Consider the following 19,063-nt stretch of genomic DNA (forward strand, 5'->3'; position numbering starts at 1 on the left):
GTAGCCCTTTCAAAGACAAGTCCAGCGATACCTTTACATGGTCAGTCCGTTCCTCCGTTACTGAGAAATCAGAGTTTGAATTGATATGTAAATGAGGCTGAAGCGCTATAGTAGATCTGAAGCTTCTGTCACTCCAGCTCTACTCCCCCCGCCCAATGTCGTCTCTTCCTGCTTGACTATGTTGTGTGGCCTTAGGAAAAGGAGCCGCCAATCAAGTGGGAGGAGACGGTGCTGGGTGGGGACTAGAGCTGGGGTGACCGAGGCTTCAGATCTACCATAGCTCTTTAGCCTCATATGCATATCAATTCAAATACTGATATCTCAGTAATGGAGGAACAGCCTGGCCATGTAAACGTATTGCTGGCCTTGATTTTGAAAAAACTACATGGGTGTATATAAAGAGTTTGGGGTGTGAAATCCTGCTGATAGATTCCATTTAAAACACAGAATATACTAATAAAGTAGTGTGAGGTTTTGGAAGAAGAAAAGTTGGAGCCTCATGATGACAGAGTGACACATCGAAAACAGAAGATCAGGGTAGAAAGTTATGGCATGTAGTCTGTGAACGAAGCCTATGAGAGTTTTGCACAGAATTTACTTTTCATTGTTCCTTTCCATCTTTTCGGGCTGCACATATGAATGGATGAGAGGCGAGGCTGCTCCATCATAAACTCTACATACAGATGCCCATGGGCACGCATAGACCAGGACAGAACCTCACGGCTCATCGTGTACCGGGTCAGTATTGATTTCAATGTACAGGCAGGACGCAATAAGCTCCTAAGTTTCCTATATTGTCATTTAAAAGTTTTTTTGTGATTTTAAACTTTTCAAAAAGTTTGCCAAGAGTAGGAAAAGTTATCAAATAACGTGATAAACATTATCTACCCATTGAATCTCTGGCAGCTCCAGTGCTCCCACCAGGTCTCCAGTGTTGACATCATTACTTCCAATCACTGGTCTCGGAGGTGACATTTGCATATATTGCACATGACCACTGAGGCCAATGATTGGCTGCAGCAGTCATGTGAATGATGGATGGGACCAGCAGGAACCAATAGAAACACGGCATCCAATTCAGTCTTCATTTCATAATTTCCCCCTCTCATAGCTGTTTTTTATGGCATACTCATGTCTTCCAGCCAGCCAAAGGCCAAAAAGGTTTTATTTTTCGCCTCAAGTCTGATAACGGGGCCCTATGGACACTTTGTATATCAGAAGATTTCCAGGTGTGAACATAAAACATGAGGACAGATCCATGTACCGAGATGACAAAACGATTCCCTATTTCTTAATGACTCATTACGTGAGGGTCGCACTCGGAACGACAGACATGCAGTAATCCATTCTTTTGCAGCGCGATGCATCTTCACCTCTTGCATAGGACACCAAAATTTCCAATAGGTCTCAGGTCACTGTCATTACTGCTCCTGTTTTATGCCCTAAAGTCGCTTGAAAAATCTAAATTGTAGGAGAACGGCGACTTTTTATGTAGACGATATTTATATATGAATTGTAAAATAGCGTCTGGAAGTGAGCAATTGCTTAAAAGAGGTTGTCCGGGATAAAAAAATTTTTTTTCCCTTACCCTCTGCAGGTCCAGCACTGCCTCTCAGTCACTGCCCCAGTATTTGGAGACAGTGATATCATGATTATAGAGCATGTGAACGCTGCAGCCAATCGCTGGGCAAATGTAGACGCACAATCCGCTGAGCCCATTGATTGACCGCACTGCAATGGCTTCATGCATTGTATTTGTGACATCATCACTTTAGCGTTGGACCGGGACAGTGTGGGAGAGGCACTGCAAGACCTGGGCAGTGTGATTATAGCCGTGTACGTTATTTTTTTTTTCTATAGGGCAATATTAAATCCTATGGGCAAAGAAAAAAAAGATTTTCTTTTAGACCATTTTGGAAAAGGACACCCGATGAGTTACCTGCTTTGTACATTAAGTCGACACACATCTTCATAAAAAAAAAAATTGAACAGATAGTTTATGGAAACGTAAAAAAGACAGAAGGAGCAGGTTAATCTAGAAGTTCCACTTCTGCTCCGGTCACACCATGTCATTAGGACAGAGTGACGCGGCGCCGGGCTCCTGCATCCACAACCCTAGAAATGCGATCTTCAGATCCACCTCTCACGGCCTCGTCCCATGGCTGCCATGTATTAGACAAGAAAAGTTGCCCGACTTCTGCTTCGAGGTGGATTTCTCAACGTGATTAATATGACTTATTAGAATACTGCTTTTTTTTTTCCTACCCTTCTTGGCAGCACCATGAATCGGACGATTAGTCGTACCCAAGCCCACAACACATCTGTGATTTCATTCAGTAGAGCGATAGAGAAACAGAGGGATTAAGGCAAAGGGTTCGGAAACCTTTTTTTTTGTGTTTTTTTTCTTTTTCTGGATCTCTGCTATTTGTGCCCAAATTGTTAGCCCCTGCAACGCCTGGAAACATCATACGATCGTTGAAAGGAACATACACATAACATGGTCCTAAAGAGCGTATGTTACAAGTCCTGAGTGCCCATTATAAAATAATGGAAATATTGTAAGGCTAGGCCCACATGGCATGGCATTGTGGGGTCAACGAGCTTCCCTTGCAGTGCTATCCTTACATATGTTTTTGTAATACCATCTTGTCCTGTGCACAATTCACAAACCGACCGGAGGTTCTAAAAATGGAATTGTAAAAACATATAAAATATTGTCTGTGGGTCATTGCGGGGCGCTGGGGCGCCGCCAGGCTGTCTCTTCCCGCTGACTGCTGTTATTATTTGTGGTCGCATGGCTGTTGTGTTCAGAATTGTTTCCTTCTTTATTCATTTTTTCCAGCGGAGGGGCAATGGATTCCTTTTCAGTCCTTTCCTTTTTCCTTGCCCGGGCTGGCAACATTAACAGCACCAATATGCAGAAGAAGTGTAGGCAGTAGTACCAGGAGCTGAAACAGATGACAGGGGCGTAGTTAGAATAGAGCAACATACAAAATAGAAATATTTAAAGGGAATCTGTCACCAGATTTTGCCATGAAATCTGAGAGCAGCATGATGCCAGGAAAGAGACCCTGATTCCAACCATGCATCGCTTAGTTTACTGGGTGCAGCAGTTGTGATACAATCAGAGTTTTTAGACATAGCATGTAGCAGAGCTCAGAAAGCTGCCACTGCCCACACCACAGTTTTCTATGCATAATAATAGACAGTAAGCTGCTAATCAGTGCTGGGGGCGTGGTCATACCAGGAGGTCCATGAGCAGCTAGCCCATCACTGATAATCTCCTGCTGATAAAACACTGATTGATTTCAGCGATGTGTCACATACTAGACTATTGTTGAATACAGTGTCTGAGCCTCTACCGCATGCTGCCTTCTGATTACATAGCAAAAGCCTGATGACAGATTCCCTTTAATAAGGGGTATTGTCATCTTGTTTGGGTCCCACATGAAACTTGAGGCCAGTGCCCTGTTGGGCGCCTCTGTAATTGGAGATGTGGCCGCACCTGCATGATTCCCTCCATTAGTATGGGAGTTCCAAAATTTGCTGAAGATACTTGCTCGCCATTTCTATTTAAATTGGCATTTGCATACAAATGAATAGAGAGAGAGACATGCATGCCACCTCTCTTTCTTAAACAACGTGCAACGGGGCCCCAATCTTGAGATAGATGTGGATTTCCATAAATGTAGAAGATAGAATTACCTATATTTAGGGCACCACAAACCCAAAAAATGATTTTATCTAAGATTTATCGAGGGGGGGGGGGGGGGGGAGGGTTAGCCCTATTACTGACAGGAATAGTGCCTTTTTCCCCCTGATTAAGCATAGATGAGGAAACGCGTCGGAGGCACATGGTGACAGTCCAAGGCCTTTCAGTACTGGAGGGTCAGATGTGGACTGCCCTTGTTAGGACTAGACTCTCCATTGGTAACCAGGGTCAGTCCATTTCACTAAGGACCCGTGTCAGTTCATTTTCTTCGTAGAGGTGATATAAAAAACCTATACATTTTTCTCCTTCTGATATTCAATTTGTTTTGCTGTCATTTTTTTATTGCCAATATGAGGCTATATCAGTGAAAAATATAAGGTAAACAAAGGCCTGTTTTTCCCATTTGTATATTTTTTTAATGACCTCACGGGACCACTAAAATACTTTTAAAAATAGTTTTCATTCTGAAACAAATATTTTTATATATAACAGGGGGCAAGCAGCAATTTGGATTGACCTTGGCATTTTTTTTTTAATTAATTCTATTTTTTACCTGTTATTTTTTATTCATTTTATTTCTCTTTTTTTTTTTATACATTGTGCCTCCCATGAAGTCCTAAAAGACCTTGGGGAGGGCAAATTTAAATACTTAAATATTTATTTATTGAAATACCGTACCTATTTTCCTTGTATCTGGGGCTGGTACATTAGCCCCAGTTACAGGGGAAATTCAGCCTGCTGGGTGCATTATAGAGCCGTCTAGGTCACCTATGAGCCAGCAGCTCCGCCTCCCTCACTATACACAGGGATCATATGATGCTGTGTAGGGAGAATGACGCGCAATCTAGGAAGCACCATCCTTTTATAGCACTGAAGAAGGCATAGATGGTAATCAACCATCTCCGCCTTCCCTATGGGAATTCTGGCTGTCTCTGCTTCTCCAGCAACACGATCACATGCAGCCACTTTATTATGCTGTGATATTTTAGAACATCACTCTAGAGTAGGAGTTTACATTTAAAGTACATGGGTGGCCCGGAAGCGGTTTAAGAAAATAAATATTCAGCTGCTGTAAGTAGTTGATTAAAAAAGTAAGTAAGTAAACTTTCTCAAAAGGTGTTTTCGGCTATTTACAATTTTGTTTTTATTGGAAGGGTATTTCGAAAATAAACTGATCTTATGCTTCTGGGATTCTGTCCAAATCTGTGATCTGTGGCAGGAAGAGCTCAATTACTGTGCAGCACGACCACAAAAAAAAAAAAGTTTTGCTTGTTTAATGGACTTCTGGCTATCCGAAATCCCACACACGAGCGCTTGGCCGATCGTCCATGTATTTTCAAAGGCCAGAGTGGAAAGAATCCTCCTTTGTAAACGGCTTATGTCCCCTGAAAATTTAAAGGATAGAGGGTTGAAATGTGGAAATTCCAACTGCACAACCCCTCTCTCCAGATTCAGGAGTTCCTCATATACTGTTCATCAGATGGTCTACTGAAAATCGGCAGGTCTAATCTTAAAAATGCCATCCGGGCTCGGACTGGCCCACAGGAGAAGAGGAGGATCCTCCGGTGGGCCCCCATGCAGGAATGAGCTCTCCACTCCATCTGTATGAGAAGTAGCTGGCACAGTACATTTCTCACTATGTACAGACAAAGGCATCATCTCAACATTCATTTAACAAACTACCCCATTAATTTTTACATAGAAATATAGACAAATTTGTGAGTAAGGGTAAAGTGATATTTGCATATAGCTGAACAGTGGACCACCAGACTCATTGACACTGGTGGGCCCTTGGCACCCGAGTCCAGCACTGCTGACATCTCAGGACCTTTTTAGGCACAGATAGGTACCCTATACACTTAAAAGAAGAGTGACTGCAGGTTTTATCCCCAAGCCCGGACAACCCCTTTAAGTGTATGTGGGCTCCAATCTGTGCCTAAAGGTCCTGAGATGTTAGTTGGGCGCTGCGTGATTGAATTGGTTGCCTTTCCAGTTTACTATCCCTATTTATAAGGACTATTTCATAAAAATATTTAGCTGTTTTTTTATTGTGGTGAAGACCATGCTGGTAAAGTACCGTATATATTTTGTAGATACTTCATTTTTGCATTATACGGTTCTGTTATTGAAAATTGTAGGTTAATAGATTGAATTACCTGTAAAACTGTAGTGATGGCTTTACTGATAAGAGCACAAATGGTGCCACTGTGTAACTAATCGCCACTTGTGTCGCTATCCACGTCATCACGTCATATATTGATTTCAGTTCCGGAGAGTGAAGAAAGTGATGCCGAACATTGTTTCTGATCTGAAAATGAAATAGATTTTTTTTTTTCCCCAGGGGCCAGTCATATAACTATGGTAAACACACAAAGATCATGTCTTAAATGGTTATTCCCATTGCCTTAATTTGGTTTCATAAGCATTTTACAGATAGGCACTTTTACAATGTACAGTGGCCACAATAGACGACCTCAAAAAGGCATAAGCTGAAGGTTTTACAATGGCCCTCACAGTCCCCTCATCTGAACATAATTGAAAATCTGTGTCTAGACCTCAAAATAGCAGTGTATGCAAGACGACCCAGGAATCTCACAGAACTGGAAGAATTCATGAAACTTCCTCAAACAAGAATTGAAAGGCTCTTGTCTGGCTACAAAAAGCGTTTACAATCTGTGATACTGTCAAAAAAGGGGGTACTATTCGGTACTAACCATGCAGGGTGCAAAGACACATATGCATGTTTTTCTTAATATCTGACATGAAATCAGAATAAACCATTCCCGTTTTAGATCAATTCGTATTTCCATAATTATTAATATTTGCCAAATGCCAGAATATGGTGAGAATATTTTAAAGCATTTTTATTACTTACTGCAAAGTCAAAAGTTTACATACATTTCATTAGTATTTGGTACCATTGCCCTTAAACTGAATGACTTGGGTCAAACGTTTGGGATATCCTTCCACAAGCTTCTCACAATAATTGGTTGGAATTTGGGCCCATTCCTCCTGACAAAACTGGTGTAACTGATCCAGGTTTCTAGGGCTCCGTGCTCACACCTGCCTTTTCAGCTTTGCCCATAAATTTTCAATAGGATTGAGATCAGGGCTTTATGATGGCCATTCCAAAACATTGACTTTGTTATCCTGAAGCCCCTTTGTTACCATTTTGGCAGTATGCTGCGGGTCATTGTCCATTTGGAGGAACCATTTCCCCCCAAGCTTTAACTGCCTGGCTGATGTCTTGAGATGTTGCTTCAGTATTGCCACATAATCTTCTTTTCTCATGATGCCATCTATTTTGTGAAGTGCAACAGTTCCTTCTGCAGCAAAGCAACCCCACAACATGATGCTGCCACCCCCGTGTCTCACAGTTGGGATGGTGTTCTTAGGCTTCCAAGCTTCTCCTTTTTTCCTCCCAACGCAACGATGGTCATTATAGCCAAAAAAGTCCTAATTTAGTTTCATCAGACCACAGGACAAGTCTCCAGAAATTAAGGTCTTTGTTCCTGTGTGCATTTGCAAACATTAATCTTACTCTTTAGGTTTTGTTTTTTTTTTGGAGTAATGGCTTCTTCCTGGCAGAGTGGACTTTCAGCCCACGATGGTACAGTACTCGCTTCACTGTGGATATTGACACAATCTTACCAGCTTCCATTATCTTCACCACGTCTTCTGCTTATGTCCGTGGGTTGATATGCACATGTGGGACCAAAGCACGTTCATCTCTGAGATACAGAGCCCGTCGCTTTTCTGAGCAGTATGATGGCTAGACATTCCCATCTTGTTTGTTCTTGCGTATAATTGTTTGTACAGATGAACAAGGCACCTTCAGGTATCTTGAAATTGTACCCAAGGATGAGCCAGACTTGTGCAAGTCCACAATTCTCTTCCTGATATCTAGACTTTCCCATGATGCTACACAAAGAAGCAGTGTGTTTCAGGTGTGCATTAAAATTACAAGCTTCCAAACACATGACATCATCATCATCATACAGGCAGTCCAGAATTGTTTGAAGGCACAGTAATCTTAGGGCCCCGTCACACAGAGTGACTCACCAGCGATCCCGACAACGATATGAACTTGTCAGGATCTCTAGTGTGTCGCTACATGATCGCTGGTGAGCTGCCAAACAGGCAACTTCACCAGCAATTAGGACAGCGACACACGGGTAACAAGAGACGCACGTCGCTTAGTTACCCACTGTGTACCTTAGTTACTAGCGCGCTGGTGCAGGGAGCTGGTAACCCAGGTACACATCGGGTTTTTAAGCGCCGCGCGGCGCTTAGAAACTAGATGTTTACCTTGGTTACCAACTCCAGCTCGCTGATCTCCCGCTGGCCAGCACGCATCGCTATAAAAAAAATGTCCTGGCCATTCCAGGACGAACAGCGATAACCGGCAGGGGGGCCAGTCGCTGACAAGTGTCACACACAGCGATCTCGCTGGCGAGTTCGCTGTTGCGTCAAAAAACTTGTGACTCAGCTGTGTGTGACGGGGGCTTTAGTGTATGTAAACTTTTGACTTTGCAGTAAGTAATAAAAATGCCTTAAAACATTCTCTCTCTCATTCTGGCATTTGGAAAATATTAATAATTATGGTAATCCTAATTTACCTAAAATTGTAAAGGTTTATTCTGATTTCATGTCAGATATTGAGAAAACATGCACATGTCTTTATATATAATATATGGAAACTTATGGTTTCAACTGTGTATATACAGTACACATTTTTTTTTGCCTAAAATACAAAGTAAGGCTGCGTTCACACGTTCAGGTTTTTTCGCGGCGGTTTTTACCGCACGATTTTGCAGCGAAAATGCAAAAAAACAGCATTCCATGCCATCCTATGGGATTCCGCACATGCTGTGCTAATACTGCGGATTTTCCCGCGGCAGAATCGCGTTGCGGAATAATCCGCAGCATGCTCAATAATTTGTGAAATCGCGGCGTTTCCGCCCACATAGGAATGCATTTTTCTGCTTACTTTCCACATGTGGCTGTGCCCACCATGCGAAAAGTAAGCAGAACATTTGCGGAAGGTACCCACAGTCCGGAGGAGAGGAGACTGTCCTCCGAGCTGTGGGTACCATATCCCTGTAAAAAATAGAATTAAAATAAAAAAAATCGGGTTATATTCACCTTCTGATGTCCCACGTCCCCAGGCTTCAGCGACACACGCCGCAGCTCCCATTCCCAGTAATGCATTGCGATGACCTTTGCTGACGTCGCGTCTCGCGATGCTGTAGCGGTCTCCCGAGACCGCGACGTCATCAAAGGTCATTGCCTCAATGCTTCACTGGGAACGGGTCCTGCCAGAGCATTGCGGAGGCCTGGGAACACTGCGCGGGACGTCGGAAGGTGAATATAACACGATTTTTTTAATTTTTTTTTTTTAATTATTTTTAACATTATATCTTTTTACTACTAATGCAGCATAGGCAGCCTCAATAGTAAAAAGTTGGTCACACTCATCAAAAACTATGTTTGACGAGTGTGACCAACCTGTCAATCAGTTCTCCAAGCGATGCTACAGATTGCTTGGAAAACGCTAGCATTCTGCAAGCTAAATACGCTTGCAAATCGCTAGTTTTTCCGAGGGAAAATCACAGGAATTTAAAATGTGATTTCCCGCGGAATGGAATTCTGGAATTCTCGCGGTAACTTCCGCGGGAATTCCGCTACGTGTGAACTTAGCCTAAATCTTTTACTTTAGGCTTTTATAGAGATTGCTTAACTGTTCACAATAACAGTAATTTTGACCAGGGGAGCCCAAACTTTTACAAGCCACTGTATATTCCTTCGTCTAAACCTGCTATTAAACGACTACCAAGGACGTTGCCAGTCGGCATCACGCAGTGTAATTGGACCCTTAGTATTTTTCTGGACCGCCTGTATTCTCATAGCAGAGAACTCGAGATGGTGACTGAGCATTTGTGCGTTTCATTAGTACAGATGACATTAATGTATTTTATCTGACCTCGTGTATAATATTACTCTGCACTTCTGAACCTATTACCTTACCATGAAGAATTAAAGGAGGTGAGAGGCCGGACATTTTATCTTAATTCTACAATACCCAAGGGCACAATTAACTCTTATCTTTAGGCAAATATCTTTGAAAAGGCAATCTGAAGTTGCTTTGGGCAGCAGAAAATGTGTGTTTCTGATGAAAGTCTTTTTTTTTTGCGGGAGGAAATAAAATAATCAAATACCGCTGTGCCGTGCATAAGCAATACCAACATACGATGTCAACATAACAAGGACACATTCTATCATTCAGATTGGAGAGTTAATGGAAATTATGAATATTCCCTGGCTGATCATTGAAATAAATGGGGGATGTGTGATAACACATTATTCCTCCAGCATATCGTGAGGGGGTTCACTTTGTGCAACCATGGTCCAGGTCAGTGTTCGGAACTGCACAAATGTCCTTACCCTCCGGGATCCCAGGCTCGGCATATAATCACCTGTTCCCACACATCACACAAATGATGTCACGCCAAGCTGACTAAATCCACGCCACTCCAGAGAAAACGGAAGTTCTAGAAATTTCCTGAGTTCCTGTCCACAGCCAGAAAGTACTGCCCTAGACCATGGGTCAAGCAAAACAATATTCTCATCCACAGTTCCAGGAATGGGGATGTGCTCATTATCATAGGACCTACAAAAAAAGTAAGTCTGGCCCGGTAACAACTTCCTGCCAACTCTGCTGCCTCTCTATTCTCATGGACCCATGGCTTTGCTGAGCATTCATGTGTTTTCAGTGGAAAGAGAAGAGAAAGTCACTGCATTCAACACTGCCCAACCCTTAGGAACCCCAACATGGTATGTTGGGAAAGAGACGTAGGGTCCCCTGCAAATTGTATTATCGGCACTGCGGACTATAGAACTATGTAAAAATAGATCTTGGCCAAATGAGTGATCGGCTAATCGTTATTGCATGCATATGGCCTCCATGATGCAAACAGCAGCCAAACGAATTTTACTTGAGCAGCAATCAAAGAAAGAGGTGTAATGTCATATATCAGAACTTCTAAACACTTAAAGGGGTTGTCCGTCCAGAAGCCACTCTATTTGATTGTAGACTTGTGAATCCTTACAGTGAACAGTGTTCTTGCCATCAAGCTTCTCCCTTGCCGTAAGTTGGCAGGCGCGTGTCTACAAGTTAATAGAGCGGTCACATGACTACCGCTACCGGAGATTCCGGACATCGAGCGGCCTGGGTGCTGTGAGGATTCACAAGTCTGCAGTCACAGAGTTGTACCCCAAGGCCAGAAAACCCTTTTAAGGTCTCCATACAGATCAGATGAAACACGACAGAACCCACTAATGTGTATTGGGGCCTCCCTGACAGATGATATCCAGTTGGAATTCCAACTTCCGATAATTTTTGTTTTCAAGGAAAAAGTCAATGCCAAAGGTGCTTGGCGGTGGCTTTCTCTTCTTTCCACATTAAAAAAAACCACGAAGTCAGGTGAGATACAGTTGTGGCCAAAAGTATTGACTCCCCTGCAATTCTGTCAGATAATACTCAGTTTCTTCCTGAAAATGATTGCAAACACAAATTCTTTGGTATTATCTTCATTTAGTTTGTCTTAAATGAAAAAAAACACAAAAGAGAATGAAGAAAAAAGCAAAACATTGATCATTTCACACAAAACTCCAAAAATGGGCCAGACAAAAGTATTGGCACCCTCAGCCTAATACTTGGTTGCACAACCTTTAGCCAAAATAACTGCGACCAACCGCTTCCGGTAACCATCAATGAGATTCTTACAATGCTCTGCTGGAATTTTAGACCATTCTTCTTTGGCAAACTGCTCCAGGTCCCTGATATTAGAAGGGTGCCTTCTCCAAACTGCGATTTTTAGATCTCTCCACAGGTGTTCTATGGGATTCAGGTCTGGACTCATTGCTGGCCACCTTAGAAGTCTCCAGTGCTTTCTCTCAAACCATTTTCTAGTGCTTTCTGAAGTGTGTTTTGGGTCATTGTCCTGCTGGAAGACCCATGACCTCTGAGGGAGACTCATCTTTCTCACACTGGGCCCTACATTATGCTGCAAAATTTGTTGGTGGTCTTCAGACTTCATAATGCCATGCACACGGTCAAGCAGTCCAGTGCCAGAGGCAGCAAAGCAACCCCAAAACATCAGGGAACCTCCGTCATGTTTGACTGTAGGAACCGTGTTCTTTTCTTTGAATGCCTCTTTTTTTTTCTCCTGTAAACTCTATGTTGATGCCTTTGCCCAAAAAGCTCTACTTTTGTTTCATCTGACCAGAGAACATTCTTCCAAAACGTTTTAGGCTTTTTCAGGTAAGTTTTGGCAAACTCCAGCCTGGCTTTTTTATGTCTCGGGGTAAGAAGTGGGGTCTTCCTGGGTCTCCTACCATACAGTCCCTTTTCATTCAGACACCGACGGATAGTACGGGTTGACACTGTTGCACCCTCGGACTGCAGGGCAGCTTGAACTTGTTTGGATGTTAGTCGAGGTTCTGTATCCAACATCCGCACAATCTTGCATTGAAATCTCTTGTCAATTTTTCTTTTCCGTCCACATCTAGAGAGGTTAGCCACAGTGCCATGGGCTTTAAACTTCTTGATGACACTGCGCACGGTAGACACAGGAACATTCAGGTCTTTGGAGATGGACTTGTAGCCTTGAGATTGCTCATGCTTCCTCACAATTTGCTTTCTCAAGTCCTCAGACAGTTCTTTGGTCTTCTTTCTTTTCTCCATGCTCAATGTGGTACACACAAGGACACAGGACAGAGGTTGAGTCAACTTTAATCCATGTCAACTGGCTGCAAGTGTGATTTAGTTATTGCCAACACCTGTTAGGTGCCACAGGTAAGTTACAGGTGCTGTTAATTACTCAAATTAGAGAAGCACCACATGATTTTTCGAACAGTCCCAATACTTTTGTCCACCCTCTTTTTTATGTTTGGTGGCGAATTATATCCAATTTGGCTTTAGGACAATTCTTTTTGTGTTTTTTCATTTAAGACAAATTAAATGAAGATAGTAATAACAAAGAATTTGTGTTTGCAATCATTTTCAGGAAGAAACTGAGTATTATCTGACAGAATTGCAGGGGTGTCAATACTTTTGGCCACAACTGTAGTTGTCTGTCAAACTGCTTTTCTCATGCATGACGCCTTATTCCTGCACCTGGGACGGGGGGGGGGGACCAGTAAAACTCAGGGCTCCAGAGCAGTGGATACGGCTAGATGCGGCTAAACGCACGCACAACCATGTTCTGTAGGTCAAATTGTGACATTTTATAAAACCTAGCAGCTAAAAATCAAAGGAGGGGGTAATGTAGAGAGCACGTTAGAAGAGAACCATCCATAGCAGCATTGTGCCTGCATGGAGGCATGATAACGTTCTCCAGGTACTTACATTTCGTGCTGCCAGCGTCATTAAACTTCCAGTGAAGAAGGTCAAGTAATACCCTGGATACACACCATGCCAAACTGCTGACAATAGGAAGGTCTGAGCTGTCGGGCTGTATGTGGCGCGTTCATAGCATACTCTGTGGAAAGCCGAAAATGCAGAACGGTCATAACATGAGCGATGGAAAAATAAGTCACTGGGTAAAAACATATGAAATCTTTGTCACTGAAAACCTGCCGCAGATTGTGGTGCAGATTTAACGATAATTTCATCCCATGCATTGATGGCATTTCCAGTGCATAAAAAATATAACGCGGGTATGAACATTCACAGCATGCTAATATTTCCGTCAACTATACGTGGATCAGGTTGTCAAAACCTTATCTGTGCTGCAAATGTATAAAATCCACACCACAAACCTCCAGCGCGTGAAGTTACCCCTTCCAATGTATGAAAATAATCTGCAGTATGTGAATATACCCTTACAACTCAAAGCGGATTGAGGAAAAGGTCCAGATTTTGCGCCCAAAACGAGCACCTATAGACAGCGCAGCAAGTCAATCAGCTCCTTATACATCAGCGACCATACACTCCTTACCGTGATTGTTCCTACCCATTTTATAGGTCAGTGATAAGCTGCAGACAAACATCGATCAGAAACGAACGACTGTACTAATAACGTTCATCTGCAACCGTCATTGGTCAATGGGTCTCAAAGCTTACTCTGAAAATGCCAAGTTATTCCCCAATTTCTAACTCGTTCAACACTTTGGGTCCAAGAACAAAAGAACAAGGTACTGAAAGCCCAAAGATTAGGACTCTGAATATAGCAGAGCGGTGCCTATGTGCGGCGTCCGCTCCATTCGCTTTCCATGAGGCTGTGCTCGCCCATTTCCGGTAGTCACACAGACAACGAACAGATCGGAGGTGGCGCGTGGAAGACATTGCGCGCTGGTAGACACTGCTATTAGGACCGTCATACCTCTTTAGCCATAGCGCAGTCTGTATGTTCCAATTATCAATGAACATCTTAAAGCTTGTGGAGAACTGTAAAAGGAAATAGAAAATGAGCTGAGACGATATCGGGGTGTAGGGGATTCCAGGGTTGTCTAAGAAAAGCAAAGTGGTCAAAGAAAAAGGCTACAAACATCCCCCCAAAAAATAAGATGGGACTTTCAGGAACCAATAACAGTTGCTCAATCTCCCTACAGCATCCCCAGAGGTGAAGTGAAGTATTACACATTTTACCTAGATGTCTGTGTGAGGATTGCACAGACATGGCGCCTCCTCATAAGCGGGAAATGCGAGCGAGCACAAAAACAAGTTGCAGAGTCCAGTTTTACACCTGCAGAATTACACTTAGACGTGTGTCACGGGGTTTTATGAAAATTTATAGCCATGATTTTTTTATTTCCCATACGTTTTACATGAATGAGCAGCATCAGCCGCTCCGCCGATATCCTCGGCAGAGGTAAAGTTAGGGCTAAATCAGGTCATAGTCAAAGTCACAGGAACTCTGTCCCTGGATGGTTTCCAGCAGACCTCTCAATGCTGCGGCCAGGCCTGGGAATCAGCAGCATTTTTCTTCTCCCCTGACGGCACTTGTATTAAGTGAACACTTGGTTTATCGATCACAAGTCACATTTTTAAAGTTGGATTTAATAAATTAAGAACGTCGTGGAGGGACATTCACTGTAAAGTATTGCGGATTCATTATGTCAATATTTGTTCTCCTATTATACTTGTGAAGACATAATCGGAGCGAGTGGAGACGGCCATGTGGAAAAGCTGACTGCTTCGTGCCCTTTCACTTCATGTACGCAGCTCTTATGCAAACCTATGTGTCTCCATGGCTAGAGTCTGAACCTGTTGTCCTGTTTGTCCATGTTCACAGGAGGTCAAAACTACCTTTTTTTTTTTCTTCAAAGTGGAAACTTTCCTTTTTTCGGAATTTTTCTTTTCCTGAAGCAGTTCTGAAAAGTTTTAGTGGACCTGTTTCAAAGAAGCACCTTATTTTTTTTTCCAACAGGCATTTTTCAGAAATTAAGATTTTGTGTGTTTTTATTTTAGACCCAAATTTTGAAAATTGAGTAGGTAGGGATTCTAACACTCTTAAAAGCTTAGACAGAAAGTACCCCCTGAGGCTAGATGCAGATGAGCGTCTTTTTTGTCACCCGAGAAAATCGATCAATTGTGCAAATTAAATTCTGATCCAACGCTGATCATGGTGTGATCATAGTGTGATACAATTCTCTCGATTGAGGAGAAGATTGAAAAAAAATTTGCTCCATCTTCATTCTGTCCGTACGTGGAAATCGGACTGCACTCAGATGTCATCCGAGTGCAGTCTGATGGTTTCCACTGACTCTTTGACTTGCATGGCTGAGTGTGATCCTACTATCAGATCAAACTGAGGTATACTGCGATTTTTCGTCAGACCTGCTCTGTTCAAGAAAAAGAAAAAAAACAGACATATGCATGACCCATAAAATAACATTGGTATGAGTGCGATCTGATGCTTTGCCAGACCTCACTCCGACCGATAATATGGTAGTCTGCACCTAGCCTGGGGGGGATTATTGAGGCGGTCTGGTTAGGAAGCCTCAGTCATGGTCACCTGGCATAGAAATAGTTGTTTGGCCATTGTCACATACATGCAGATGGACGAGTGAACGCCTACCTCTATTTTTTTGATGTTCAGATTTGATACTAGATCCCAATTTTCGTCCCCATTCTCGTCGTAGCCTTGGAAACCGAAACCTGCAGCATTATTGATCGCGTCCGCTAAAAGGAGAGAGTAGCAAAAACATGTTCTTAATTCTAAATAATGGTTCACCAATATGAGCAGAAGCCGCCAAATTGTGTGCCAGAATCCGACATCTATATCAGCTATTAAAGGGAATTTCTCAGCTGGTTTTTGCTGTATAATTTGTGAGCAGAATGATGTAGGAGTCGAGATCCTGATTCCAGCAATGTGTTACTTACTATACTGTGTGCTGCTGTTTCAATACAATCAGTGTTTTATCAGGAGGAGATTATCTCTACAGGACTAGGTGTCTCGTGCCTCCTAGTCATATTGCTCTGTGTAACTCCGACCACACCACTGATTGGCAGATTTCTGTTTACATTGGCAGAAAGCTGCTATTCAGTGGTGTAGGCGGGTCTATACCAGGGCTCAGCATTCTGAGCACTGCTAGATCTGCAGCAGAGAAAACAGTAATTGTGTCAAAATGACAGCATGCAGACCAGCAATTGACACATCATTGGAAACAGAGTTACTACATCAAAACAGCAAAAACCTGCGGTTAGTTGTCCTTTAAGACCCCCCAACCCTGGATCACCAGCCAGAACTCCCACAGTTTGCATCTACGAGACAACAGGGGACCTGTCTGCCAGACCCACACACGAGTCCACTGATCTGCAGTAGTTTCATATTGTGCACACCTTTTATCGCAGTTTGTTGGCCACGAAGTTCATTAGCTCAGCTCCTTACATGCAATCTACTAAAGGGCAGGAAGCTACCAGCTGTTTATAGGGCTGCAGAGGACAAAGTTGTTGGTACCTTGTCTTAAAGAAAGAAGAACCCACAATGGCCACTGACATAAAAAGTTAGTTTTGTTAACTTCAAGTTATTTCAATTTACCAAATATGAGCCAACAACAATCAGACCTGGCTTGGGCAAAAATAATGAGACTCTTAACTTAATATTTAGATGCACAATATTTTTGAAGCAATGAATGCAAACGGTTTGTGTAACTCTCAATGAGACTTCTGCCCCTAATGCACAAGTACTTTGGTCGCCTCCATGTGAGCAAACTGCTCCTTGTGTCTCATGTGTGAAGGTGTCTTCTGCAGACTGCAGGTCTCAGCTCCTTCCACAGATGTTCAATAGGATTTAGATCAGAGCCCATAGAAGCCACTTCAGAAGAGTCCAAAGCTTTGCTCTCAGCCATTCTCTGGATGGATGTGATTTTTTTTGCCCATTATCTTCTTGGAGGAACTATGACCTGAGCCTCAGACCAAGCTTTCTGACATTGGACAGCACATTTTGCTCCAGAATGTCTTGATAGTCTTGAGATTTTATTGTACCCTAAACAGATTCGAGACACCCTGTGCCAGATGCAGCAAAGGAACCTCAAAACATCACCAAGCCTCCTCCATGTTTCACAGTAGGTATAAAGTTCTTTTCTTTTTAAGCTTAATTTTTGCATCTGTGAACATAGAGCTGATATGACTTGCCAAAATGCTCCAGTTTTATCTCATCTGTCCAGAGAACATCCTCCCAGAAGCTTTGTGGCTTATCAGTATGTATTTGGCAAAATCCATTCTTGTTTCTATAAAACTTGCTTTCAACAGTGGTTTCCTCCTCGGTCATCTTCTAAGAACTTTGGCCAAGACAGCAACAGATGGTGCGATCTGATACTGATGTACCTTGACCTTGGAGTTAACCTCTAATTTCTTTGGAAGTTGTTCTGGGCTCTTTGGTTACCATTGCTATTATCCATCTCTTCAATTTCTCATCAATTTCCCTCTTACAGCCATGTTTGGGGAGGTTGGCTACAGACTCATAGACCTTAATCTTCTGAATATGTGCAACTGCAGAAAGAGGAACATCAAGCTGCTTGGAGATGATCTTATATCCTTTACCATGTTTGTCTATAACTTTCTCTAATCTCCTGAGACAACTCTCTCCTTATCTTTCTGTGGACTATGCTCCGTGTGGTACACATTATGATACCAGACAGCACAGTGACTACTTTTCACCCTTTGAATAGCAGACTGACTTATTACAATTTTTTATTGGATACCATCATTTTTGTCCAGGAAATTCATTTTTTTTCCTGTTGAACCATAATTCAAAAGCAATATCTGTTTTTTTATTAGTTGATATTCAGTAAATTTAAATTGAAAATGACCTTTGTCTGTTTTACTTGTTTCAGTGACCACTGTGGGCTTTTCTTACTTTAACAGAATTTTTCCATGTGCATATAATAAGGTTGAATTTGTAAAGACTAATCTTAGCAATTTGTCCACATTTTGACTGAAGTTAAAATTCATAAATGAGGCCCCCCCCCCAAAAAAATGTAGTTCCACGCACTTCAAGAGTTTTTGAATTCACAAATTAACCACTAGATGGCAGTGTTTGATCACATTTACAGGGCACTTACATAAGGTCCAAGCAAAATAATACTTTGGTCTTGCAGCCATTAGAGACAAGTAGAGATATATGATTCTTGTGGGCACTGATGAGGTTTCCTGAAATCGTTCATCTATATTGTATTCTACAGGTAATATCCGGGTAGCTGTCATGTAGAATCCTAAGGATATTGCACAGACCACAAGTTTATGCACCACAACTGTCTGAAAAAAAAAAAAAAAAAAAAAAAAAAAAGAGGAGAAAAGCAGAATCTGATGAGTGCAAACATTAGAGCTGAAGAGTCACAATTTTCTTCAAATAAAAAAGCAATTATATTTTGGAGAGAAAAATCCACGCCGTAGATTCTGTTGGATATCCTGTTGCTTATATAGTGCTTGCATATTCTGCAGCTCTGTACACAGGGAGCAGTAAAAAGGGCCCTACCCTAGAGATGCCAGGCGTGATTTCCCTGCCTGTGCTTGACATCACTTATGACATTTCCTTTTAAGATAAGGAGTAGACAAGAGATGATCTAATTTCTGCCTTCTAGCCCCGACCCACCTTACATGGCATATTAGCAGGACATGATTTGCCTCCCCTGTATTTAACGCCAAGCACTATGTCCTCCTGCCTCGGTCAGCTCCCTCTGCATGTTGAGGCTCCTGACATATCACCTGTTCCGACCCGCAGACAGTTGGTGTCCATGCCACCACTATGGTCTTCCTGTCAGAACTGAACTCTATGACAAACCTAGCTCTGCCACTCCTGCCTCACATAGGTGTGCAACTGCTATATTGATGTACTAGCTCTG

General features: G+C 42.5%; 1 protein-coding gene across 1 annotated transcript in view; it reads right to left on the reverse strand.

Moving 5' to 3' along the window:
* Positions 1–578: 578 nt before the first annotated feature.
* MBOAT2 (membrane bound glycerophospholipid O-acyltransferase 2) overlaps positions 579–19,063 on the reverse strand; it is a 280,154-nt gene continuing 261,669 nt past the window's right edge. Inside the window, exons 9-14 of the mRNA XM_073568180.1 lie at positions 18,284–18,476; positions 15,796–15,899; positions 14,098–14,162; positions 13,122–13,254; positions 5,869–6,020; positions 579–2,948 (exon numbers count right to left, since the gene is read on the reverse strand). Of these exons, the coding sequence (XP_073424281.1) occupies positions 2,726–2,948; positions 5,869–6,020; positions 13,122–13,254; positions 14,098–14,162; positions 15,796–15,899; positions 18,284–18,476 (870 nt within the window). The 3' untranslated portion in view covers positions 579–2,725. The remainder of the gene's footprint in view (positions 2,949–5,868; positions 6,021–13,121; positions 13,255–14,097; positions 14,163–15,795; positions 15,900–18,283; positions 18,477–19,063) is intronic.

This window comes from Dendrobates tinctorius, unplaced genomic scaffold (genome assembly GCF_039654945.1).
Source record: "Dendrobates tinctorius isolate UK_male_01 unplaced genomic scaffold, ASM3965494v1 ptg000021l, whole genome shotgun sequence".
Taxonomy (NCBI): domain Eukaryota; kingdom Metazoa; phylum Chordata; class Amphibia; order Anura; family Dendrobatidae; genus Dendrobates; species Dendrobates tinctorius.